Here is a 26,157-nt window from a genome sequence, read left to right as displayed (position 1 = left end):
AAAGTCCATTCCAAGTGCCTTAACTTCAATCGTGTCTGCCTGTCCCACATCGGACTTGTCAGCCACAAACGAGCCTGCAGCTGACGTGGACTTTTTACCCCCTCCATAAATCTTCGTCCGCGAAGCCAAGCCAAAGAGAAGAACTTCAATTGATACAGCAGAGCTGATCTAATTTCTATCCTCCAAGGCATCAGTCCAATAGATATCCTCCAAACTGTTTTCATTGCGTTAAGATTGATCCTTAAAAGAGTAGACTAATACAGTGGCAATGTACTCTGAACGGATCTCGTCAATGACCTATGTAGCTGAACTTGTTTATGTATTCAATTTTCTTTGCATTAAGTGACATTCTAAGCCTTCCTAATTACGTTACAAAGTAGATTTTTGTAAATTGTGCAAGATGACACCAGGATCTTTTCACACCAAAAACTCTGCGGTCTCACTAGGTAATGTACTTCATAGTGGACATTTTCATGTGGATTTTGAATAAAGTTAAATGCTTCAGCAAACGTGTTAATGTGACATTATAAATAAAATGATTTTCTACAACATGGGAGCAGCTGATACCTGCCATTTAAACCCATGCTGCCCAATTAACCTATAACCATGCATCCAATGTATCACAGAATGTGTAAAATAGTTCTGGAGACTAAATTGAAAATTTATTTTAAAACTATGATAAAGAACATCAAAATTCATGTAATACTGCTTGAGAAAATTGAAGTGTTAATCAAAATGGTAAAAGCAAATGATAAATGTAACCTACTTTTGACATTCAAAATGAGGCTACTTAAAATTTGGATGTATGATGTAATGATTCAGACATGTCTTGCATGGAAATTTCTTCTAATGCAGAATGTTTTTTGTCATTATTATAGCAACATCTGAAGGAAACTACATTAAGAGCTGCATTGTGTGTTTAAATTAAAAATATTCTGCAAATTGACCTAAAGCCTTGTTCTCACAGCACATGCTAAGATTCTAGGCTCTGAATACACAATCAGTGTTAGTAAGTGAGAGATATGTATCTGACCTGATCTGGGTTTTGATTGTGGGAAGAGGGCATGACCTTGTGAGGGTCCTTCAGGACAGGCTGCTTTCTTGAGACACTGCCTCTTGTAGATGTCCTTAATGGAATGAAGACTGATGCCCGTGATGGTGCTGGCCGAGTTCACAATTCTGTTGTCTTTTCCTGTCCTGTGCATTGGCACCTCCATACCAGACAGTGATGTAACCAGTCAGAAAGCTCTCCACAGTACATCTGGAGAAATTTAAGTCTTTTGAGGAGATTAGCACCTCACCAAGCTACAGCTGTGGGCAAACCGCCTTTGTGATTGCATTGACATGGAGGCCCCAGCATACATCTTCAGAGATGTTGACACCCAAGAAATTGAAGTTCTTGATCCTTTCCACTGTTGACCCCTCTGAGGACTGATTTGTTTTCTCCTAGTTTCCCCCTCATGAAGTCCACAATCAGTTCCATAGTTTTGCTAACATTGAGTGCAGGTTTGTTGTGACACCACTCACCACTCCTGTACGCTTCCTCATTGCTGTCTGTGATTCTGCTGACAACCATGGTGTCATCAGCAAATTTGTAGCTGGCATTTGAATTGTGTTAAAGCCACACAGTTATGTGTGTAGAGCAGTGGGCTAAGTACACATTCTTAAGGTACACTTGTGTTGATTGACAGCAAGGAGGAGACATCATTTCTGATTCATACTGGCTGTGGTCTTCCGTTGAAGTTAGAAATCCAGTAGCAGAGAGAAGTGCAGAGGCCCAGCTTTTGAACCTTGCTGATCAGTGTTGAGGGTATAATGGTGTTCAAAGCTTAGCTGTAGTTGATGAAAAGTAGCCTGATTTGTGTGTTACTGCTGTCTTGGTGATCCAGAGCTGAGTGGAGAATTGGTGAGATTCCATTTGCTGTAGAGTGATTCAGTAGATGAATTGCAGTGGGTCCAGATGTTGGGCAAGTTGATTCTGGTCACGATCAACCTGTCGAAGCAGTTGATCACAGTAGATGAGTGGTACTGGGTGATGGTCATTGAGGCAGCTTATTCTGCTTTTGGCACTGGTATGATTAATGCCTTTTTGAAGCAGGTGGGACCCTCTGGTTGCAGCAATGGGAGATTGAAAAAGTCTGTACACTGCATCTAGTTTCCACAGGTTTTCAGTACCCTGGCAGGTATGCCATTGGGGCCTGAGGCCTTGAGGGTTCATCTTCTAGAAATGTCCTGTTAGTCTCAGATATCACAGGGTTTCCAGCTTCTGTATAAGTATTGGCTCTTTGAACATGTGAAAGTTTTACAATTACTGTAAAATCTGAATTTAGGAACCGAATTGAACACAGAATGGATGTAAAACAAAGTACTATACATCATATTATTTAACTTTTTCCTTTGGATCAGAACATAATATCTCATAATTCCAGAATACAATGAAAATGGAAACCTCTGTTTATGATGTAAAGAAAAATATTTCTTTTGCCTTTGTAAACTGGATCACTTAAACCTCATTCGATGGTTGAAATTGACTGTCTAAAATAGTGGGATAATTAAGTCAGTTTTTATTCTTGTGGTAAATTGACTCTATTCCAGTTGCATGTCTAAAATTTTCTTTAAAAAAAAACCACAAATAATTCCCTGAGCAAGACTTCATTTCACAAATAATTCCCTGAGCAAGACTTCATTTTCATGAGGAGAGAGGTATGAATTTAAATTCAGTTCTGTGTTAAAGGAAAACTGTCTTGAATAGAATATTTTTCTTTTCCGTGGGACTGTTTGAACCTTTGTTTTCGTATCATACCAAAAGACTCACTGAATGACTTGGAGAATACTTCTGCTTTACAGGAGTCTGCTGGTGGTGACTTGCAGTCACCTCTGACACCAGAGAGCATCAATGGGACAGATGATGAAAGGTCTATTCAGGATGTGCCACATGAATCTGATGCACGGGCTGAAATTAACCAGAGTTCTCTGCCCTTCACTCACAGGTAAATGTGAAAGGATTTTGTTAGTCCCATGGGCATTACTATTTTGCTCTGGCTTAACACAAGATCTGTCATTAAGTAAAATGTTGTGACTTTTTATGCAACACTATTTTGTATTCTTGCGTTTAATATTAGTGTACTGTTAGGTTTAAATGAAGAAATGAAAGCAGAGTTGAGTTTATAAGGATGTTCATCATCAAACAGGAATCATTTCTGCAATGTGTTGGCATTGTAATGGTCCTGAGGTTACGGTTACACAGGGATGCAAATAATTAGCTGCTGTCTCAACTTTAGCACTGGAGGTCAAGATGAAATTCAGATCACTATCTGTGGGGAGTTTGCACAGTCTCCCTGTGAGTGTGTGGTTTCCCTTGGGAACTCTGGTTTATTCCGACAATGCAAAGATGTGCAGATTGGTAGGTTAATGGACTACCATAAACTACCTCTAGTGTGTAAGTGAATGTTAGAATCTGATAGTTGATGGAGAAGGCGATGTTGATGAGAAAATTAGTGTGGGAATGAGATTGAACTATGAGCTGATGTAGACAATTTGGCCAAAATAGCCTCTTGTGTTGTAAGGAAATGTGCTAAATGGTAAATGTAATGAGTTACAGTGCTTGCTGCCAAATCAAAATAAATTATCCTTTTTTAAAAAAAAAATTAAGATATCTATGGTTTGACTTTATCTAGTTCCATTGCCATCAGGCACTTTTCAAAATTATTCCTGGCACTTTGAGCTTGTGTTGCCCAGCTCATTGAATTCTCAATCAACAGTCAAAAGCAAAACACCCAATATTTAACATAATTCAATATTAAATAAAGGAGAGTGTTCATATGTGATTTTTAAATAAAGCTGAAATATCAACATTGAAGAAACAGATTTCAAATTTGTCGGAGTACATACATGATATCCCATACAACCCTGAGATTCCTTTTCTTGCAGGCGCAGCAGAATTACCACTAATTGGTAGTGCAAAAAATAAACTGTACACAGCACAAAACATGTAAACAAAGAACAGTAAACAAACTGCAATACAGAGAGAAACAATCAATACAAGTGCACAAGAGTCCTTAAGTGATTCTGAATTTGTCGTTGACTCTGATGGTGGAAGGAGGGTAGCTGTTCCTGAAGCTGATGGTGAGTCACATGGGACCTATACCTCTCTCCTGATGGCAGCAGCGAGAATAGTGTGTGTGCTGGGTAGTGAGGGTCTTCGATGATGCTGCTCTCCAACGGTAGTACTCCATTTAGATATGCTCATTAGTGGGGAGGCTTTTGTTGGATATCCTGGGCTGTGTCCACTATTTAGAGGACTTTACACTCTGGGGTATTGGTGTTTCCATACCAGACCATGATGCAGCTGGTCAACACACTTTCTACCACACCTCTGTAGAAATTTGCCAAGGTTTCTGATGTCATACCCAACCTCTGCAAACTCCTGAGGAAAGAGAAGTGCTGACGTCTTTCTTCACAATGCCATTGGTGTGTTGGGTCCAGGAAAGATCCTCTCAAGATATGACTTACAAGAACTTAAATTGCTCACCCTCTCCATCTCTGATTTTCCCCCAGTGATCACTGGATTATATACTGCTGGCTTTCCTTTCCTGAAGTCAACAATCAGCTCCTAGTTTTGGTGATGTTGACTGTTGGTGCACCATTTAGCCAAGTTTTCAATCTCCATCCTGTTAGCTGACTCATCTCCTTCCTTTATACAACCCACTACCATGGTACCATCAGCAAATTTGTAGATGGTGTTGTTGTCGTACTGAGCTGCAGTTGTAGGTGTAAAGTGAGTAGAGCAGGGGGCTAAGAAACATAATGTAAGTGGAGAAATGATAGTACACAATATTCTCGAAAGACCCATATAGTGACTTAGGCCACCACTTCAAAACAGGAACTCCTGAAAATCCACAAAGTGCAAGTATTTTGTGCTAAAGTTAGTTTGTAAATAGCTTAACTTTTCACCTGTGATAGATCTTCCTTTTTTCCAGTGAAGAAGGTTGCAAAAAATACTGTTTGTGGAGGAATACTGAATCACTGGCAGTAATGAAAGGGTTTCCATATTAAAATGTATGTGTGGAGATCCTAAGATGGTGTTGGTGTCATAGGATGACATTGGATAGGTTAGTTCTACTGGCAAAATAGGCTTGGACTTTTCTACCTTTAGTGTTGGAGACTGAAGTGGGGGGGGGGGGGGGGGGGTGGGTGGAACCATAGATAAGGTAAATAGTCATAATTTTTTCCCCCAGAGGAATATAAAACTAGAGGGCATAGATATGAGGTGAAGGGTAAGATTTCAGATTAATTTTAAGATTCAAATTGTTTGAAATAATTTAATTGGGGAAGCACAAGACAAGTTTTGCACTTGTAGGACACTTGCCTTAGTATTTGAGAAATAAGAGAGAGATTCTTGAGTGAAGTTGCTTGTTAGAATATTGTGAAGGAGAATAAATAGTGGATCCATTTATTGGAGTGGGATTTTTGACTTCCCTCTTGTGAAATACGGAAAATATTCAGAAGAGAATCTAAAAAAAAATGTTAATCTTAAATATTGAATTGGTTAAGTCATTAACTCTTTGTCTACGTGTAGATTAGAAATGTTGCGCTAGTTTGCCACAGAAGTATTTAGCTTTGAGGTTAACAAAAATGTCAGTCAGGAGGCTAAGGATTGGTTCGAACCATCAGACCATGGAAAAGTCGGTGACTAATTCAGAAACAGCAATGATTAGAACTTTGTGAGCGAGATCTATGAATATGGATGCATCTCTTCAACATGCATCATTACCAAAAACTGTTGGTTCTTGTTTGTTTAGAAGAACTGATGACACCTTCATAAAAGACATGATTCCAAAGTTGTGATAAAACTAGGGTTCCAGGAGATGGAAATCTTTCCATATAAAGGCCATACTATACAGGTTTGTCGTAGTAAGTGCAAAAAGGGAAGAAAGTGGATACCATGTTTGCTTTTTTCATTTTAAATCCTTCTGCTGCACCATCTTAGTACTTGTACTGCTTTCCCATTGTCACCTTGGATGTATGCATTAGTACTGTAAAGTAGTGATGACTTAAATATACCAGTGTTGTTTGTGTACATGTATTGTTCTGATTGAGGATGATGTTATCCACCGCCTAAATGAATCAAAATAGTTCCTTCCTTTCGCATCTGTATTGTCTTATTTCTGCAGATGTAAAATCACAAACTTCAGATTTAAAAAAAAAATAACCCACTTAGTTCGGCATTGAAATATTTTGAGTTCAGGTCACAGATGGTCAAATTGCAGGCAATAGACCTGACTTGACCCAATTTGAAATGCTAATGCATGATTTAAAAACTTCCAAGCATTTATTGCTAATACTGAAAAGTTGAAAGATGCTTTTTATCCCTGCGTTGTGGGCCTGACTGAGCAGATGAAGAAGCAGAAGAACTATCCCACTTCCCCAATAACAGCAACAACTTTCATTAATGTCCCCTCAATTGTGAACAAATTCCTTTGTGGAGAAAATGAGAATTGCCAAAGAAGTTGGAACAGTTGCTCAAAAGCTAGATTACAATGTTGAATTTTATTTTAGTTGATTCTGAATAAAGTATGGGCTGAGCAACTAAATGCCCAGCTGCTAAGTTTGGGCCAAATGTGGGAGCCAAGAAGTGTGAGAAATGGAGTTGAGTGGAATGATGACCTGCATCCAGTGCAATCGTCAAGTCAGCAATGTATCCAAACCTATTAGAATGAAAGGGAGATGGGCTTTGGCATCTTTTACAGGGACTGTGTGAGACCTTGTGGAACAAGGTATTGATAGCTATTTTGATGGATAGCTGGAAGGAGAATTTTTCTGTGTTCAATGTCAAAGAGAAACTTTTAAGTCCTTGAAGTTTTGTTTGGTGCCTTGAACTAAGTTTATTTCTTTCTGCAGCATTACAGTAGGAAAACACTGGGAATCCGAACTAGCAACATTAAAATCCAACAATGCTAAACTTACAGCAGCACTCCTGGAATCTACTGCCAACGTTAAGCAATGGAAGCAACAACTCACTGCTTACCAGGACGAGGCAGAGCGATTGCACAAAAGAGTACGTAGTGATATGGTAAAGTCATTGTCAGGAGTTCAATAAAGTAGTTGCATTTGAAGGTGTGGCAGAATTATAGTTCACTTATTTCAAAAGCAGTTTTATTTTCTGTTTTATTCCTATTCCTTTCTAGAAAGGTGATTTTTGAATTTTTTGTGCAAGTGAACGTTTGATACACTGTAGTTCTCCGTCTAGTTCTAGGCTTGCAGAATGAGTAAAGATTGCATATCTGATGAAACAAAACATTTGTATGTGAACGTGCATTTTCATTCATGTTTTGGTTAGATATCCAAATCCTCCTATGAAGGATTTATGGTTTAAAAACTGAAACCTGCTTCCTGGGGGGGGGGGAGAAAAAATAATATTCTGTATTAGTTTTCACCTTTATCTAGAAGCTATACTTGCCTGCAGCTTTTTTTTTGAAGGATCCACAAACTGTTTCTTTGTGGATTAAAACAAGTTATTCTCTGCAGTAGTCATTGCTAAAGCTAAATGTATGAAATGAACATTTGAAAATTTGAGTTTGATATGTTTAAAACGTGCATCAATTAAAGTTGTACTGAATGGCATTCCTTGTAGAATACATCTATTAAATTTACTGAGCATAGACTAAATTTTTAGAATTGGTATGTCAGAGTTGTGTTTTTAAATTTAGGGGGAGGGACATTAATTAGCATGCAAATCTAGGTTATGACTAAATCTTGGGTTGCGTTGGACAATTTCACATCACAGACGTGGCCTTCAGAGCGGGAGAAAAGGCATTCACAGCAAGGACACATGACGCATGTGGAAGGGGATCTGCAAGACTACACTATATACAAGGGTTAGTGATGCCTCCCTCCCAGATAAACTGAACAACTTCCTACGCACAGTTTGAGGTGAAAAACGATGTGGCAACAGAGAAGGCCACTCCTCTTCCAAGCAATCAGGTGCTGTGTCTTACAGTGCCCGACGTTGAGAGAACTAGACAAAGTCAACCCAAGGAAAGCTGCTGGACCAGATAACATTCCTGGCAATGTTCGGGGGTTGTGTGGCTCAGCTAGCAGGTGTTCACACTGACAACTTTATCATCTCCCTGAGTAGTGTTGTGGTCCATATGTGCTTCAAAGCTGTCACCATTTTCCCTGTGCTAGAGAAGTCATCTTTGTCCTGCCTCAACGATTACTGCCCTGTCACACTCACATCTATTGTCATGAAGTGTTTCGAGAGGGTCATCATGGGGCACATCAAGCATCTGCTTCTTACCCCACCCCCCTCACTAGACCCCCTGCAATTTGCATATAGATTCAACTGCTCCACTGATGATACTATCACTGCCACCCTACATCTCGCCTTCACCCACCTGGAAAATAAAGATTCTTGTATTCGAATGCTGTTTATTGACCAATTCGGCATTCAACACTATTGTACCTCAGTACCTATAAGGAAGTTAGGCCTGCTGGGTCTAAACACCTCCTTCTGCAATTGGATTCGGAAACCAAAGGCATTCCAGATTGGAAAGAGCACCACCAAGACCATCACACTGCGCGCGGCCCCCTCCTTCTACCACCCCCCCCCCCCTGCCCCGGCCTGGGCTGTGGTGTGTTCAATCTACTGCTGGTCACTCTGCTGACCCATGATTGTGCAGCCCAACGTAGCTCAAACCACGTCATTGTTCGCTGATGACATTACAGTGGTGGGTCTTATCAGTAAGAACGAGGAGGCAGCATACAGAGATGAAGTGCAGACAGTAATGAACTGGTAGAGAGCAAACAACCTGTATCTGAATGCTAAAAATACAAGAAATGGTTGTCGACTTCAGGGGTCCCAGGGAGATCACACTCCCCTGACCATTGATGGCTGTATTGTTGATGTAGAATATCAAGTTCCTTGGAGTGCACCTGGTGGAGAATCTCTCCTGGTCTCTTAACACCAACTCTAGAGCCAAGAAAGCCCAGCAGTGCCTCTACTTCCTGCGAAGGCTGAGGAAAGTCCATCTCCCACCCTCCGTCCTCACTACATTCTACAGAGGATGTATTGACAGCATCCTGTGCAACTGTATCACCACCTGGTTTGGAATCTGTACCACCTCGGACCACAAGAACCTGCAGGGGATAGTGAAGTCAGCAGAAAAAAACATTGGGGAACCTCTTCCTAGCACAAAGGACCTCTACTACACTTGATGCAGACAGAAAGTAATAAACATTGTGAATGACTCCACACATCCTGCATGTAAACTGTTCTTCCTTCTGCCATCTGGCAGGAGGTTCTGTAGCATTCGGGCCCTTGCGTCCAGAGTGGAAACAGCTTTATCCTCCAAGCCAACAGGCTTCTGAACTCCCAGTACAAATGTGGATAGGGTGCTGTAGACCTTCAGTATATACATCTTAATACCTTAATATTGTAATGTGTTAACTGCTTTCTTCACTTACATCTACGGAAATAGGCTCCGTGGTCCCAGAGAAAAACTATCTCATCCTACCATGCGAGCATGGAATAAACAATAAAGCTGACTTGACATTTAGTATATGGGAACTTTTGGAGGGAAGTTAATAATGCAGTGTGAATTGTGAAATGTTCATTGTACATTATCGCATCCAGTGGTAAAGTTGAGATTGTAAAGCCAAGGTTTTCTATTTTATTTTGAATGTGTAGTACTGAAAAAAATTACAAGTTGCAGCAATTTGTTGGAGCTCCAGTAAAAATAAATTATTGGATTAGCTCCCCTATCAGTGCTGTTAAATTGACAGTCCACAGTCCTGGCATGAAGACAGATGCCTTCATAAGAAAGCTAATTTAGCTTCAGGGTTCAGATGGCATAGTTTTTAGCACTCTCTGCCAAGAGGCTAGGTTGCTAATCTTCTGCATGTTGCAACTGATGTGGATTGGAAAGGCGTATTGTCTTCGAAACACAGTAGGGTGCATCGTATTAAAAGATAAATTGGGTGAACTTTGATAGGCTTGGAAAAGAAGTGAAATAATCACATTCAAATTCTTTGCCAAAATTCAAAACCATGCAATGTGCATATCTTAATTTGCAAGATAGAATGGAAGATGATTAATGTTCGACTTGGTGGAAAAAAACTTTGAGATGGGACTTTTTGGTGACTGCCTACTTGCATGTTGCTTTGTATTGTGACTTGTTTCATCTTGTAGTTTGACTTGAGCTGGTGCTATGCTTTTAATTTTTAAGTCTTTCTTTTAAAATAATCGTCTACAAAAAAATTTTTGAAGTAAATTGCTTCTTCCCAAATCAATTCATCTTTTAATGAACTGTAAGGACAATTATAGGACTTGAGTAGAAAACAAGCCGATTATGGCATGGTTTGTTAAGTGCTGAAAGGGCAAGTTTGTTTTTGACATTATAAATTTAATTTTGATATGCAGCACGGTAAGTAACAGGTCCTTTCGACCCATGAGTCTGTGCACAAATACAGTATGCTAATTAACCTTCAACCTTGAAAGTTTTGAAGGATGGGAGGAAACCCATACAGACATGGGGATCGTACAAACCCATGACAGGCGACGCCAGATTCAAACCTGGGTTGCTGCCGCTGTAATAGCTTTACTCCACCCGCCACACTAACCGTTCTAACTGCTTATGGGATATTTGTCTTTTATGTAAAAGATGATGAAAGCTATAAAATCATTAATCTTGATGTGATTGCAATGAAGAATGCGTAATTCTAGATTTGTATTGATGAGTTTGTATGCATCAGGTTGGAAATTATTTGAAATGTACTGGGGGTTAATTGGGTGGCATGGACTTGTGGACCAAAATGGACAGTTACCATGCTGTATGTATAAATTTTAAAAATTAAATTTAAAGAAAATATTAGTTTGAATAAGCTCCATTTTTTAAAAATATAGGATGATTGCCTGAAGTTATACAACCATAACTGAATTTGTTTAGTTTTTTTTAAGTTAAATGTGTTCTGGAGTACAGTACTCTTTGTGTGGCATCAGCTGACCTAGAGACCAGCTAATTAATTGTAGGTTGAGCATTTGTCATTAGTAAGAGTTCGTGTGTTTTGAGTAGCTATTTCCTGAAGACAATTTGGGAAGAAGCAGATTTGAATGTCTGATTTTTATATATTTTTATATATTTATATTTATATATGTGTGTGTATGTTTTGTTGGTCTGCCCTCTTGTGTCAAAATTATCTCCACTTGAATGAACAAGAAAACACAGTTTTGTATTTGCACACTGAGGTAAAAGTACAGTGGAATCCTGCTATAATGCAATGGTTTGGGTCCAAAAATTTGGATCGCGATAAAAGCGGGGCTGTGTTAAATTGGGGTCACAAAAACAGCATTTTTAAAAAAAGATAATAAAGAACATGTAGAATACCTGCATTTGCAATCATCATTTTATTTAAAATAGCAATCGTGTGTTTGTTCGTTGCCTGAACGCAGCGTGTCGCAGCGTGTTTCTGAGCTGGAGGATTTTTGTGGTCCACATCCTGGGTCTCCAGCCAACATAGGCTGGCCTCGAGATACTCAATGGCTTCCGACACTTTCAGGGGAGGAGGCTCCTCATTGTCATCCTCCTGTGGTTTGGGAACCGGTGCTATAGTAATGTTATGGATGATCTGAGTCTGTCAGATGCACATATGTCGGGCATTTGTCATTGGCAGAGAAGAGAACCACTGGTGAAAATCCTATTTGCTCATTTGAAACAGTCTTCTGCACCTCACCCATCTTTTCATCTGTGAAGCTGCAGAATTCTTGCTCATCTTCTTTGCTGGATTTTTGTGATGAACCCAGACCCTTCTCCCAGCATTTTTCCACACAAGGAGCTGACTGCTGCCTAACCTTTCCCACCCAAGTGGCAAGCAAACTGCTTTATAGATAGTCTTCCAGCATTGTTGATTTGTCTACACTTCTGTGAATTCATTCACACCTGTAGCTCTGCTTGAACTAGCATCTGAATCTTCAATGTAATGTTCTTTGGGAAGTAAGAAACTCTAATCTTTCCATCACTGCTTAATAGGTTGGCAGCTGGCGGGTGGGTAGGACAGTTGTCAAGCAAAAGAAGAGTTTTAGGTTCTAGCTTTTGCTTACACAAATGAGAACAGATATCAGGGTCAAAAATTATATAAAACCAATTCTCAAAGATGACACTGGACATTCAAGCATTGCTGCTATGCATGTACTCGAACGGTAACAACTTCACATCCATATGGTGGAAACAGCAGGGCAATCTAAATTTGCCAATCATGAGTGGTTTTAACGTGTTCCAGTCTTAACACAAAACAACAATGTCACATGGTCTTTGTGTTGTTTGAAAACCTTGCATCAATGGATGTTTGCTAGACTGTGTGCGGTCTGGGATCATCTTGTAGCAGAGGCCTGTTTTATCACCGTTGTACACTTGTTCTTTGACGTAGCCACCTTCTAAGAGTTTTTGGTTCTGCTGGGTGAATTTTTCCAGACACTAACACTTGAGAAATCCCATGAAGGTGTTTAAACTGGTCCAACCATTCATTGCTAGTTTTGAGCTAAGGTTTCTCTGTTGATCAGCTGGTCAAACTTCTCGGCTTGAGCTTTGAGAATAGGTCCGGACATTGGAAGGCCTTCTGAGCGTGCTTGAATGAACCACTCGTACAACGAATCATTGAGGCTGACATCTTTATCTGTCTTCATGCATTTGGCCTTTCGTCCTGTCTCTTCCTTAACTTTCCAAAGCGACGCATATGACTTGTCTTCCTGAGATTTGCAGCCACGAAGTGTTGATTCAGATATGCCAAGTTCATGTGCAACTTGGGTTTGACTTTTATTCTTGATTGCATCAAGTGCGTGAAGTTTTTATTCACTGAAAAAGATTTTTTTCTTTGAATGGTGTTCCATTTTGATCTGGAAAACCATTTCAATTCTGTAAAGAGGGAAAAAGGAGTCCACTGGCAAATTGCGTTATATCCAGGTATGCGTTAAATTGGACTTAGTACAATGCAATATTAGAAATGTGAGTTGAATTGGAGAGTTTGTAACTATTCACTTGTTTATCTTACTAAAGAATTAAAGTACTGTATAAGGTTTGTGATTTGGTCATTTCTCCTATCTCCTCCCACATAACCATCCAAATAGTTTTGCAATGAATTGTTTATGGTTTTGAATCTTCAGTTAGGTTTTTACACTTTTTAAACCTCAGTTGACTATTCAAGGTGGGGTAATCTATTTTCTGAATTGATCAGTTATCCTAATTGTACTGTATGGTAAATCAGTGTTACAGCTTTTCAATAATACATTTATTAGAAATCATCACTGTTCTTCGAAAAAGAAACTTAATCTGGAAAGTTATTGCAGTATACTAATGATATAAAGAATCTGAATTTATTGTCACGAATGTGTCATAATGTTGCTTTAACATTTTGGACATTTAACCAGAAACTCACCCAACATTTTAAGTTTTAAGAGTTTAGGCTTTATTTTCTTTTATTGATAACTACCGTCTACTTGCACATAATCCATTTTATGGTACAAACTTAAATATCTTCGTAATATGCCATTTATTGATTGCCAGTCAGACGAAGAGGTAATATCTGCTTTTATCATGTTAATAGCAAGGGATATTCATTACACTTTCAGTTCCTACTTTTGGAGTTGAACGCCAAATTCATTTGTATATTTATCTTTTTGTAAATTCAGGTTTCTGAACTTGAATGTCTCAGTGGGCAGGCAAATGTACTCAAGACACACAAAACTGAATTGAACAGAACAATAGAAGAATTAGAGGCACAAATGAAAGACAAAGAAGAGGTAAATGCACTACAGTTTCTTCCAACCTTGTGGATTAAAACTGGGATTACATTCCACCATTATAAATTGAATTCTCTGCAAATAGTGAACCCATTGATCAATTAAGTATGTAATCAGTGTTTTGTGCGTCCATGGCCCTGAACGTGTATGACTATTTCAGAGTATTTTAAAATTAAAAAAAAATAGTTGTGTATCAAATTAGCAGAAAATAATAGATTTTGCAATTATAAATCAAATTTGCTTGTACATGCATATTACTGTACAATAGAGCTATTTTGATTAAATGAATTTCAAAGTTTTTCATTGACAGTGGTAAACAAACCACTGTCATTAAATTTTGAATAAGTATTGACTGCAAATGTGGTATTTAAAATTTTGAATTGGAACAGTAATATTCTTCTGTTAATTGATCTATCTTTTAGTATATTTTGAAGGATTTGGAAATTGGCCATTTTGGTGTTGCCTGTCACAAGCAAACAGTTCTAATCCTATTTACCCATCAGCTTCCCATATTCTATTTTTCTTATCTTTTAGAATATAGCATTGTTCCGTCTAGATGACTGACCTTCTGAGTGAATTTAACAATTTTGATGCATCTCCTATATCTCTAAATCTCTTGGCATGTTTAATCTTGTACTGACAACACCACTGCCTCATTCTTCAATATCCATATTGACTATGATAAAACTTCTTACACTTTTAAAACTTGTATTAAATAGCTCTATGATGTAGCTTACCGTAGAGGGCCAAATGAATTGATTGCCATTATGTTGGTATAGCCTCATAAGTCTCGTGTAACTGCACTATATATAGGTCTAAAACCACCTTGCTCTACTTGATATGGCATCCAGGCTGTCTCCCTGATTACCTTTTATCGTGCTTGTTTGCTTAAACTGTTTTAAAAATGGTTAAATGTTTGGAGATTACAGCAGATTTGTGGTTTATCAAAAAAAAATCTGCTGTAGCAACTCAACAGGTCAAGTACCATTAGTTGGAGATAAAATATTTTTACTCCTCCTGTTTTAGCTCCAGTTTCCATCATAATAGTCTATCGGGTGTTTCTATTATATTTTTTGTGCTGCGGCTTCTTTTTGATTTCTATAAAGTGTACCAGCATTAAACTTGAAACTTGTTATAAATTGAAGCCCTGCATCTTGTCAAACAATGGCAAGTGTATATCTTTTATCTGTCAGGATTTGTGATTGAGATTGCATTGAATATTTTAGGGGACTAAATCGAGATGGAACCAAATGACATGGAAATAGATATGTTACAAGCTCAGAAGACCCCAAAACCCAGCAGCAATAGAAATTCACCAAGACAAATTATTACTTAAACAAAAGTTGCTTTTAATTTTCTTGAAACATAAAAACAGGATCAAACTTTAACTTATTACTATTGACTTAACCTCTTTCTAATTCTAAGCACGTGTATATGTTCAGTAAAGTTCTTTGCTTTTATAGTACAGTTATTCATTCCCCACTTCTCCAAGTTTCCCAGTATCAGACAGTTCTTGTACTGTGCATAGAATTTAACATTTATGAATTTTCACCAGGCTCTGGTGCTTAGAGTTAAATGGTTACCACTCAGAAAAGTTCTTGTTGGTTTCAGAGAGATTTATTTGTTGGACACAAACTGATTCCCTCCAATCAGTCACTTCACTGTCTTGCTGAAGAAAGCCATCACAGATTTTTTTCAAATGATAGCCTCTTCTTCCAGGTCACCGCAGAGTTCCTCTTGTTTCCCCTTATTTCATGAGAAACACTTACCTGCCATGTCCTCTTGTAAGGACTACAAAGGTTTTAAAGCCCCCTCCCCGCTCCAAATACAATCCTTGAAAGATCTTTATCAGCACTTGAACCCGGACTTTGTTCCATTTGCACCTACTTCTGAAGTTGCCTACCATTGTCTTTTGCTTCAGCAAAGTTCTTGCATTTTAAATGAGATGTGAAGTATAAATATGTTTGTGGGGAGTTCAATCTAGGTCACTTCACAAGCAATCTCTTTTAAAAAAACTATATAATCCATAAAAGAATTGTAGCTAAGCAAGGAAGGTTGTCCTAGGATAAAATGAGATGGACCAGTGGTAAATTGGAGTGGGAAAAATGGCAGATGGCATTGAATCTGGACAACTGAAGTAATTACATTTGCAAAATCAAATAAATGGCAGGACACTGAGGAGCTTTGGGCAAAGGACTCTTGGGTTGCAGATCCATTAGCTCCCTGAAAGTAGCAACACATGGATAGGGTATGATAAAGGTGTATGTACAGCATGCTTTCCTTCAGTCAGGGCATTAAGTATAAAAATTTAGCAAGTCATGTTACAGCTGTATAAAAAAAATTGGATAAGGCCACACTTGGAGGATGAATTGTTCTATTTGCCACACTACAAAAATGATATGAAGGTTTTAGAGGTTGTGTGCAGAAAAGATTCACCAGGATGTGCCTGGATTAGAAGGTATTAACTATAAGGAAAGGTTGGGTGAGTGCTTTCTCTGAAGCATCAGAGATTAAGGTGTAACCTAATAGTGTATTAAATTATTGGCCTAGGTTGGGTAAATGGTCTTTTTTTGTGTGTGTGTGGAGTTCTAAAGGATACAGGTTAAGGAGATTTGAGCCAATTTTTTTTGCTTGTAGAGTGATAGGTGCCTGGAACTCAATGTCACAGGAGGTGATAGAAGCAGATATGGTATTTGAGGGATTTAGACGGGCAGGGAATGAAGGATACAGACCATGTCTTTTTAAATGTTACAGCTATATCTGCCTCTATCCCTTTGACAGTTTGGTCCAACATCCATCACCTCTGGAAAATATGCCCTTTAAGTCCCTCCCACCCCCACCCCCCCCCAATAGAACACTACAGAAGCAGAGCCTTTGGCCCATCTTGATCATGCTTCACTATTATTCTGCTGAGTCCGTTGACCTGCATCTAGAAGGCCGTAGCCCACCATACCCTTCTCACCTTCAACGTGTGACCTCTAGTTTTAGATTCCCTTGTCCTGTTTATTTAAAAAAAAACAATCTGTGCCCTCCATGATTTTGTAAAGTCTACCTATCAGCTTCCTATGCTCCAGGGAGAAAAGTCCCAACTTCTACCAACTGCAACAGTGTTTCCTATTTTTTCTGCATCCTTTCCAGCTTAATAGTATCTACCCTACATCTGGGTAAACTGAACTGCACACAATATTCCAAGTGTGGTCTTACCAATGTCTTGTAATGTTGATGTCCCTGCTTTCTGTACTTAATGCCCAAAAGGTAATTTGATCCCGTCTGGTCTGACAGGCAAAATATCACAGTAGCAGAATCCCCAATATACAATGCAGAATATTTCCCTACAATCAACAAATTTGGCAGTCATTGATGGTAGAAAAAAAATGTTTGCATGTTTTATAAGCTGTTCCATGAAGTTTCAGCTCATGGTTAAATGAGCTTATGAGGTCTTTGTGAATCCCCAAATCCTCATGTGTTCTTGGTAAAAAGAGGCAGCCATTTGGCCCATTGAGCCCATTTTAAGATGATCCTCTCAGTTTCTTTCTTCCATTTATTTATCTTTAATCTTTCTCTCATATATCCAACTTTCCCAAAATCTTCTGTCGCTTGCTGAATGATAGGCTTATTAGTGACCAATTCATATATCAATCAATTCATATATCAATCAGTGTGTCTCAGATAGGAGGAGACTGTAGCACCTGGAGGAAATGTACATAGTAAAAGGGAGAACCAGCAAAACTCCACATAGCATTAGAGGTCAGGATCAAACCTGGAACACAGAAGAGCTACCCTCTCTGTAGCATTCTGGGTTGGATGATCCTTTGTGAACCAAACATTTAATAAGGTGCTAGTACTAGGCAACAAAATAGTTCATGTAGACACAGACTGCAGTTGCTGGAATTTAGAACAAAAAGCAAACTGCTGGAGTATCTCTAATCTACTAAATTCAGTGTATTTCGAGTAGCCTCTTCTACATTGTTGAGACCAAACATAGATTGGGTAACTGGTTCAAACACCCAAGCTTTGTTTGTGCTTCTCAACTTGAACTGACTGTAACCAACTATTTTAACTCCCAACCAACTACTCAGATAGACATCTTTCTTTCCTTAACCTCATTCTTTGTCAGTGTGAGGCCAAATGTAAACTTGTGGAATAACATGTGTTCTTCCTGGAACATTAATTTGTTTCTAATTTTAGGTAACTCCATCTGGTTCCACTGTTTCCATCTCTTTACCAACTTTTGTACTTTTTTCCTCTATTTTCTTTTCTTTCTTCCTTCCTCTTCCCTTATGTTCTTCCTTATCTTTTTCTCCAACTCGCCTTCTGTCCCATACCCTATCACCTGTGTGTGTGTGTGTGTACATTTTGTCAGAAATAAAACTTCTCACACATGAGTCTCTTTAAAACTGATGACACGACAAGCTTTATTTACAAGTCTGCAGAGTTGGACTCAACTGGTTTCTCACCAGTTAAGCCCCGATACATACAGTGCATTGATTTTTATACCTTTATTATTTGCCCTTCCCCTTCTTATTAATACTGTTTTAATTGGTTAGTATTACAAAAACATTCTAAGTATAACTGCATTATTAATTATCACGTTCGTTACGTACGCTGTGAACTCTACATTCACTGAATTCTGTTTCTCACACTTCTTATCAATCCTTTGTCTCCTGCATGTCTCTCACTATGACCATGAAAAGATAGGTTTAAAAAAACATATTCAGCAGCTCCTTCTGTCCTTGACTGCTAGTAAACTCTCTGTCCGTTCTGGCTTCCCTGTTTATGATTAATCATCACATTTTAACTTAAGTCTTTTTAACCTAAATTCTCTATATCACAATCCACCCCTTTCTCTCTTTAAAATGTGTTGAATATATGTATAGATATGAATGGGGATTCTAAGCTAGGGAAGAGAAATGTTTTATGATACATTAATCTCACGCTGAAATAAAAGTCTTACAGGGTCTCCCATCCCCCCTGGTTGCATAGCTTGTTCGACCATGGAAATCACCAGGCTGCGTAGACAGGGAATAATACAGGGCAAAATAAGTAGGAGGAATAAAATACCTCCGATGACCCACAAGAAGGTACGCCACCAGGTTCCTCCAAACCATTTGTCCATCCAATTAAATTGTGGGAAAGGATGCCAGGTTTGAACCTGTACATGGGACAATGTACGAATATTATCAGCGATTTTACGAATGGCTTTTCCATTATCATCAATCTGTAAGCAGCAGTTAGTCAAATTAAGTTTGCCACATACACCTCCTTCCGTGGCTAGGAGATAGTCTAGGGCTAGACGGTTCTGATATATAGCAGAGCGCATTTGACCTTGCTGGTATGCAAGTAATTGCAGGGCTATAGCTGTTTGATTTGTAACAATTTCAAGCACTGCTTGTAAGCGAATTATGCGATTCAACATATATATAGGAGTACGATAACCCCAAGATCCATCTTGAGCCCATGTAGCGGGACCATAATATTGAATTATGCGCTCTGGAGGCCAATCATCTCTCCATTCTCCCAAATGTACCGTGGTAGAGCGGGGTTCACGATGTAATGTATCAAAGACCTTCACGCCTAATTTATGACCGTGATCGTGGGGTAGAAGGAAAAATTCTGGGCGGATTATTCCTAGGAAACAAGTTCCACTCCACTGTGAGGGAAGACGAGTATAAGCTTTATTACCACATACCCAGAATAATCCATTTGGGGATACTCCATACCCCCTTTCCCAAACTCTTTTAAGAACAGGATTTGATTGGTATGGTCCTGTGATGGTGGAAGTGGTACAATTCCAAAATTGAATACTGCTATTAGACAGGGGTAGGCAATTAGTTTTAAAAACAGTGGATAAGAACCAAGTCTGAGGTTTAGGAAACCAAGTGAAAACACCAGGCGAAATGCGAATCCATACAGCCTTGCAGGGACTTTCTCCTACTGGGTATTTGCCGGCTCATGAGAGACAATAAAAACCAGAGGGGACATTAGAGAGAGAGACCAGGTTTCTCTTGATCTCGTTCGGTTAGTTGTCCAAATGCGGGAAATCATGGTCAATGAATTGAGAGGTTCTCCCCACCAAGGCCATTGTTCTGACATCCGTGGACCCCCGCAGACCCAACAATTAGTTACATTAAAAGTTCCTGCAATTTTAGTTGCCAGATCTACAAAAAGGTTATCTCCCCCAATTACATTACCGAAACTTACATGGTTATTTGGATGGACTCGAACTAAGTCCGGCTGTCTTAAAGGGACAGGCAATTTCGAGTGTGGAGTGTAACTTCTCATTGGAACAGTACGTTGGTGTATGCAAAACCAGAGTCCATCAGGGCATGGTGGGCTTGAGTCACCTTTCCAACCGTTAAGAGGGAAAGGAGTGGTATTAGGAATCTGTATATAATGACCCATATTATTTCCTTCTTTTTCCACACAAGGGGTATATGGATGTTGGGTGGTATTTTCTGCCCAACATTTCTCAGGAACTGAGGTATGGGAAATGAAATTACCTTCCTTTCTTCCCCAAATGTGGTCCTGAAACAGGACCACTGTATCTCTGCATTTCTTACATTTCACACCTGATAAAGACATAGGCAAACTAAGAAAAATCAAAGAACATAACAATAACATTGTGAATTAAGTCTTTTTGCGAAATCGTAAGGTAAGAGGTTTTTCTCCAGGAATACAAGTCCAATCTGAGTTCGTATCAGGGTCCTGTGGCGCCTCTACAGGTCCCTTAAATCTGGATGCGTGTGTCCACCCCTTCTCTCTTGTTCGTGCTGCAGCTTCTGTAGTTAAGAGAACTTGGTATGGACCTTCCCACTGGGGCTGGAGTTTTTCAGTCTTCCAGGTCTTGATAAGAATCCAGTCTCCTGGTTCCACTTTGTGTAAAGAAAAGTCTAGTGGCGGTGTTTGTGCCAATAGTCCTCTCTTTCGTAAATCTGTAAGAGAGCGTGACAGTGCCTGTAAATAGTTCCTAACAAATATATCCCCTTCCCCCAAGGTGGGACACCCCTCAACTGTACTCCAGAAGGGAAGCCCAAACATCATTTCATAAGGGGACAGCCCTACATCTTTTCGTGGGGCAGTACGAATTCTCAATAAGGCTAGGGGCAGACACTTTATCCAAGGCATTTTAGTTTCCACCATTAACTTTGTCAATTGGATTTTTAGTGTTCCATTCATACGCTCGACCTTCCCTGAGCTTTGTGGATGCCAAGGGGTATGTAATTTCCAAGAGACCTGTAATGCATCACAAATCAATTGCTGGATTTTTGAAGAAAAATGTGGACCCCTGTCTGAGTCTATAGAATCCATTATACCATATCTGGGGATTATCTGCTCTAGGAGGAGGCGAGCTACTGTAGAGGCTGTAGTATTTATTGTTGGGAAGGCTTCTACCCATCGGGTAAAGTGATCTATTATCACCAACAGATATTTCCATCTTTGAACTTGAGGTAACTCTGTGAAGTCGATCTGGATACGTTGAAAAGGGCGTATGGCTAATGGTTGACCTCCCATGGTCCCTGTCCTCATTATCTTCTTATTAATTTTTGTGCATAGGTAACAATTTTGCACCTCTTGTTGGGCCAAGGTGTAGATTCCCTTACACACATATTCTCGAAGCACTGTGTCACATAAGGCTTGGGTGCCCCAGTGGCTCTGTTGATGCAGGTGTTTTAAAATATTGCGAGTTATTTCTTTATTTAGAACAATTCTTCCATCTGGTGTTTTCCATGTTCCATCAGGTAACTGGCTTGCGCCCAGCTGATCCATGTTCTTTTCTTCTTTAGCAGTGAAAATGGGAGCTGTCTTTATGCCTTGCCTTATTGGGATTAAAGTCAGCAAACGGACTTCTTGTTGCATGGCTGCTCTTTTGGCTTCTTCATCAGCCAGTCTGTTTCCAATTGCTGTCGGGTTATCTCCCCTTTGATGGCTTGGTATGTAGACCACTGCTATTTCTTGGGGTAATGTTAAGGCTTCTAGAGTCAGAGTAATCATCTGTTCGTGTGCCAATTCCTTTCCTCTTGATGTAATTAGACCACGCTCCTTCCAGATCTTACCAAAGGTATGCACTACTCCGTATGCGTATTTGGAATCTGTGTAAATCGTTCCAATTTTCTTTGCCAGTATTTTGAGGGCTCTCTGCAAGGCATATAGTTCACAGGATTGTGCTGACCAGCTTCCGGGTAGTCTCGTGGATTCTACTACTTTCCAAGTATTTCCTTCTATTATAGCATACCCATTTCTTCTCATTCCGTCAACACATCTGGCGGAGCCATCAATGTAGAATTCATATCCTTCTCCCAGCGGAGTATCGCAAAGGTCTTCTCGGGTCTTGGTCTGAAGATCTGTCAACTCGACACAGTCATGCTCCACCTCTTTCTCTGTTTCACTGCCGTATAAAAATTGAGCTGGGTTGCAGCTATTAATTTTTGCAAACTGTAAATCTTCTCCAACCATTAAAATGGTTTCATACTTTAATATGCGAGAATCAGTCAGCCATCGATGGGCAGTTTGTGTTAATAAAACACTCACAGAATGGGAGGTGTACACAGTCATCTTTCCTCCAAAAGTAAGTTTACGTGCTTCCTCTACCAACAGAGCAGCAGCCGCTACTCCCTGGATACACGTCGGCCATCCGCGAGACACTGGGTCCATCATTTTGGAAAGGAAAGCTACTGGGTGTCGCTGACCGCCTTTTTCTTGTGTTAAAACTCCCACAGCTGTTCCTTGGTTATGAGTGACAAATAGCTGGAAGGGCTGTTTTAAAGAGGGCAGAGTGAGCACTGGGGCTCGTGTTAGGCGATGTTTCAAGTCCTCGAACCATCCCTCCTCCTCCTGGGTCCATTTCAATGGATAGTCATTTTCATTTGTCAGTTTATCATACATAAACTTCACCAAAACTGAGTAGTCCTCTATCCATAACCTACAGTATCCTAAGAGTCCCAGGAATTGTCTTATTTCCTTCTTATTACGGGGTAAAGGCATTCTAGTGATTCCCGCAATTCGTTCAGGGGTAATCCGTTTCTGTCCTTTACTTATCTGGTGTCCCAGATATATCACAGTTTTCTCAACAAACTGTAACTTGTTTCTGGACACTCGTAGACCCTTTTTCCCCAGATAATTCAAGAGTCTAATGGTCTCTCTCCTCATTTCTTGTTCCTTGGGTCCTGATAATAGTAAATCATCCACATACTGCATTAGTTGGGAATCATCAGATTGTGGATAGTCCATCAGGATTTGTTCTAGCATTTGTCCAAACAGGTTTGGAGATTCAGTGAACCCTTGGGGCAATACAGTCCACCGAAACTGTCTCCGTCTACCTGTCCATGGATTTTCCCATTCAAACGCAAACATATCTCTACTTTCCTCTTCTAACGGACAAGTCCAGAAGGCATCCTTCAAGTCGATAACACTAAACCACTCATGGTCTGGGGGAATCCGACTCATAATAGTATAGGGATTAGGCACCACTGGGTGGCGGGTCTGAACAATAGCATTCAAACTTCTTAGATCCTGAACTAGGCGATAGGATCCATCTGACTTTTTTACTGGGAGTATAGGGGTGTTATAAGGTGACATGCATTCTTCTAATAGTCCGTCTCGTATTAAAGTCTCAATTACCGGCTGTAGCCCTTTTCTCCCTTCCAAAGAAATAGGATACTGACGTTTCCTTACCGGCTGATGACCTGGTATTAATGTGACATGTAAAGGTGGGATGTCCAGACCTCCTCGATTTCCCTCCTTATACCAGACTCTCTCGTCAATCTGCCGTTCATCCTCTTCCTTTAAAGCGCAGAGGTGGACTCGCACTTCTCCGTCCACAGGGAGAGCACCCAAACCTAGGAGAGCCTGTAAGTCCCTTCCTAGGAGGTTAAATCCAGCCGAAGGTAATAACAAGAGGTCTTATACCCCTTCTCTTTCTTCCAGTTTCACTGTTACTTGGGGAATTATTGATACCATTCTGGGAGCTCCTTCTATCCCAGAAATTGTCAAATTACTTTTTATAGGCTCAGTTCCGATTGGCACAGTTATTACACTACTTCGTTCCGCTCCTGTGTCCACCATAAACACCACCTCTTCTCCCTTGGGACCAATTTTTAGTTTTACCAGGGGTTCCCTCTTATATTTGGTCCCTAACATTTGGAACCCCTGACACCCCTAATCTTCTTCCATAAGTTCGAGGGCACGCAATTCCCTCTTGTATCGGGGGCATTCCCTCTTAAAGTGTCCTTCCTCATTGCAGTAATAGCACTTAACGAATCTCCGGGGTCTTCCCTCTCTTGGATATTTTGGATTGTTTAGAGGAAGGTTTTGTTTTCTTTCCCCTCTGGATTCAGCATTCATCTGTCAGATAGTCTGTACCATAACCTTTGTCGCCTTCTTTTGATCTTCTTCTCTCTGCACATATACTTTTTGTGCCTTTTTTAACAGTTCACTTAGGGGTTTTTCACTCCAGTCCTCCTCCTTTTCTAGTTTCTTTCTAATGTCTTGCCATGATTTGGAAACAAATTCAATTCGAATAAGCTGTTCACCCATTGGTGTACTAGGGTCCACACCAGCATACTGTTGGACATTCTTTCTCACCCTCTCCAAAAAATCAGTAGGGGACTCGTCTTTCCCCTGGTGGTTCCCAAATGCCTTGGTAAAATTGTGACCCTTTGGCACAGCCTCCCGTATCCCTTTAATTGTCCACTCTCTATATTGTCTCATACTTGCCAATCCCTCGGGTGTTCGTTTGTCCCACCTGGGTTCATTTAGGGGATATTTTTGTTCATGGGGTCTAGGGTCCCCAGGTTGTTCATATTCCCACATGAGGAGGGCAGCCCGTCGAATCATCTGCCTCTCCTGGGGTGAAAATAATGTTCCCATTATTGCCTGCATCTCTTCCCACGTATATGTGTTTGGTCCCAAGAATTGGTCAAGCTGTTCAGCCAGTCCTATAGGATCTTCCAATAACTTTTTCATTTCTTTCTTAAATCCCCACACCTCTGTACTAGTTAGGGGAACATTCACATATCCCGTTCCCCCTCCCGGTCCTCCCATAGGAACTTCTCTCAGGGGATTTAGGTTTATTGAAAACTTTGATGGTCCTGGACCAGTCTGGGATCTTGTCCAGGGTCGGTTTACCGGTGGAAGTTTAGGGTCCGACTCCCTTAATTCATCCTTTTTATCCCGGCCCCCTTGGGGGCAATCAGATTCATCACCTTTCCCCTCCGGTAATAAGCTTTCCTCGGGCGCAGTAGGCACCGGGGGAATATAAGGAGGGGGAAGGTTGTCCAGAGGTTCCCATTTCTTTTCTCCTGCCACTCTCAATTTAAAACATTCTGTTAAGGATCCTGGCCAGGGAACCCAACAAAATGCATATGCTGACTCTTCTTGATTCACCTTTGGTCTCGAATTTACATATATGTTTAATGTTTGTCTAACCCAATCCTCATCAGATCCAAATTTCGGCCACCAGACCGAGGAACCTTTAATAGGTTGTTTTGACCAAAGGAGACAATATTGGACCATCTTTTTCTTGTTTTTGTCCCGATATCTATTACTATCCCAATTTTCAAACATTCTCCCCAAAGGGCTGTCAAGGGGTACTCCCAGGAATTGTCCTGAATTTTCAGACGAGCCCTTAGATTTTGATCCTCCCATTTTCCCACCTAGATCTGTTTATCGTTGCTGAGGACCCTCTCGCTCTGGACCCTACTCCCTTCCTCTCAGACGCCTCGTCGGAGGTGCTGTCCCTCCTTCGGTTACCGCTGAGGTTTTCCTGGGGTTGACCCCTCTCTTCTCGGCACTTCGTCGGAGGTGCTGTCCCTCCTTCGGTTACCGCCGAGGTTTCCCTGGGGTCTATCCTAGAGTCCCGCGACAGGGTCCTCACACAACGACAAAAGATCTATACTTAATCTATTCCGTTAGGTTTTTATCCAAACAGGTGTATCCCGTTACACCTGTTACCCAATCCCCACACCACAATCGTAAGTCGTCACTTACCGGTGTCTTCCCGGGGATTGAACCGTCACCCTTCTCCTCTCCGTCTTGTCGTGTCACCCTGTCCGGATACCACTCGCTCAAGCCGCCCGAAGTGACGAGCAAGGGACTAGGAGCCGCTGAACTCAGCGGGGTGCACCGCCTCCGATGTCCCTCTTCTCGCCTCCCCTCACGGCCGGAGTGTAGATCCCGGACGAGCCCCCATTTGTCAGAAATAAAACTTCTCACACATGAGTCTCTTTAAAACTGATGACACGACAAGCTTTATTTACAAGTCTGCAGAGTTGGACTCAACTGGTTTCTCACCAGTTAAGCCCCGATACATACAGTGCATTGATTTTTATACCTTTATTATTTGCCCTTCCCCTTCTTATTAATACTGT

At 40.4% G+C, this 26,157-nt stretch overlaps 1 protein-coding gene across 2 annotated transcripts in view; it reads left to right on the top strand.

The window, feature by feature from the left end:
* Positions 1–26,157, top strand: part of homer1b (homer scaffold protein 1b) — a 95,459-nt gene that overhangs the window by 43,384 nt on the left and 25,918 nt on the right. Inside the window, exons 5-7 of one of the 2 annotated variants that reach the window (XM_069938433.1) lie at positions 2,848–2,990; positions 6,901–7,057; positions 13,682–13,792. In XM_069938433.1, the coding sequence (XP_069794534.1) occupies positions 2,848–2,990; positions 6,901–7,057; positions 13,682–13,792 (411 nt within the window). Of the gene's footprint in view, positions 1–2,847; positions 2,991–6,900; positions 7,073–13,681; positions 13,793–26,157 lie in introns of both variants that reach the window. The other variant, XM_069938423.1, reaches the window with a different exon arrangement.

This window comes from Narcine bancroftii, chromosome 1 (assembly GCF_036971445.1).
Source record: "Narcine bancroftii isolate sNarBan1 chromosome 1, sNarBan1.hap1, whole genome shotgun sequence".
Classification (NCBI taxonomy): domain Eukaryota; kingdom Metazoa; phylum Chordata; class Chondrichthyes; order Torpediniformes; family Narcinidae; genus Narcine; species Narcine bancroftii.
This window is presented reverse-complemented; position numbering and strand designations above follow the sequence as displayed.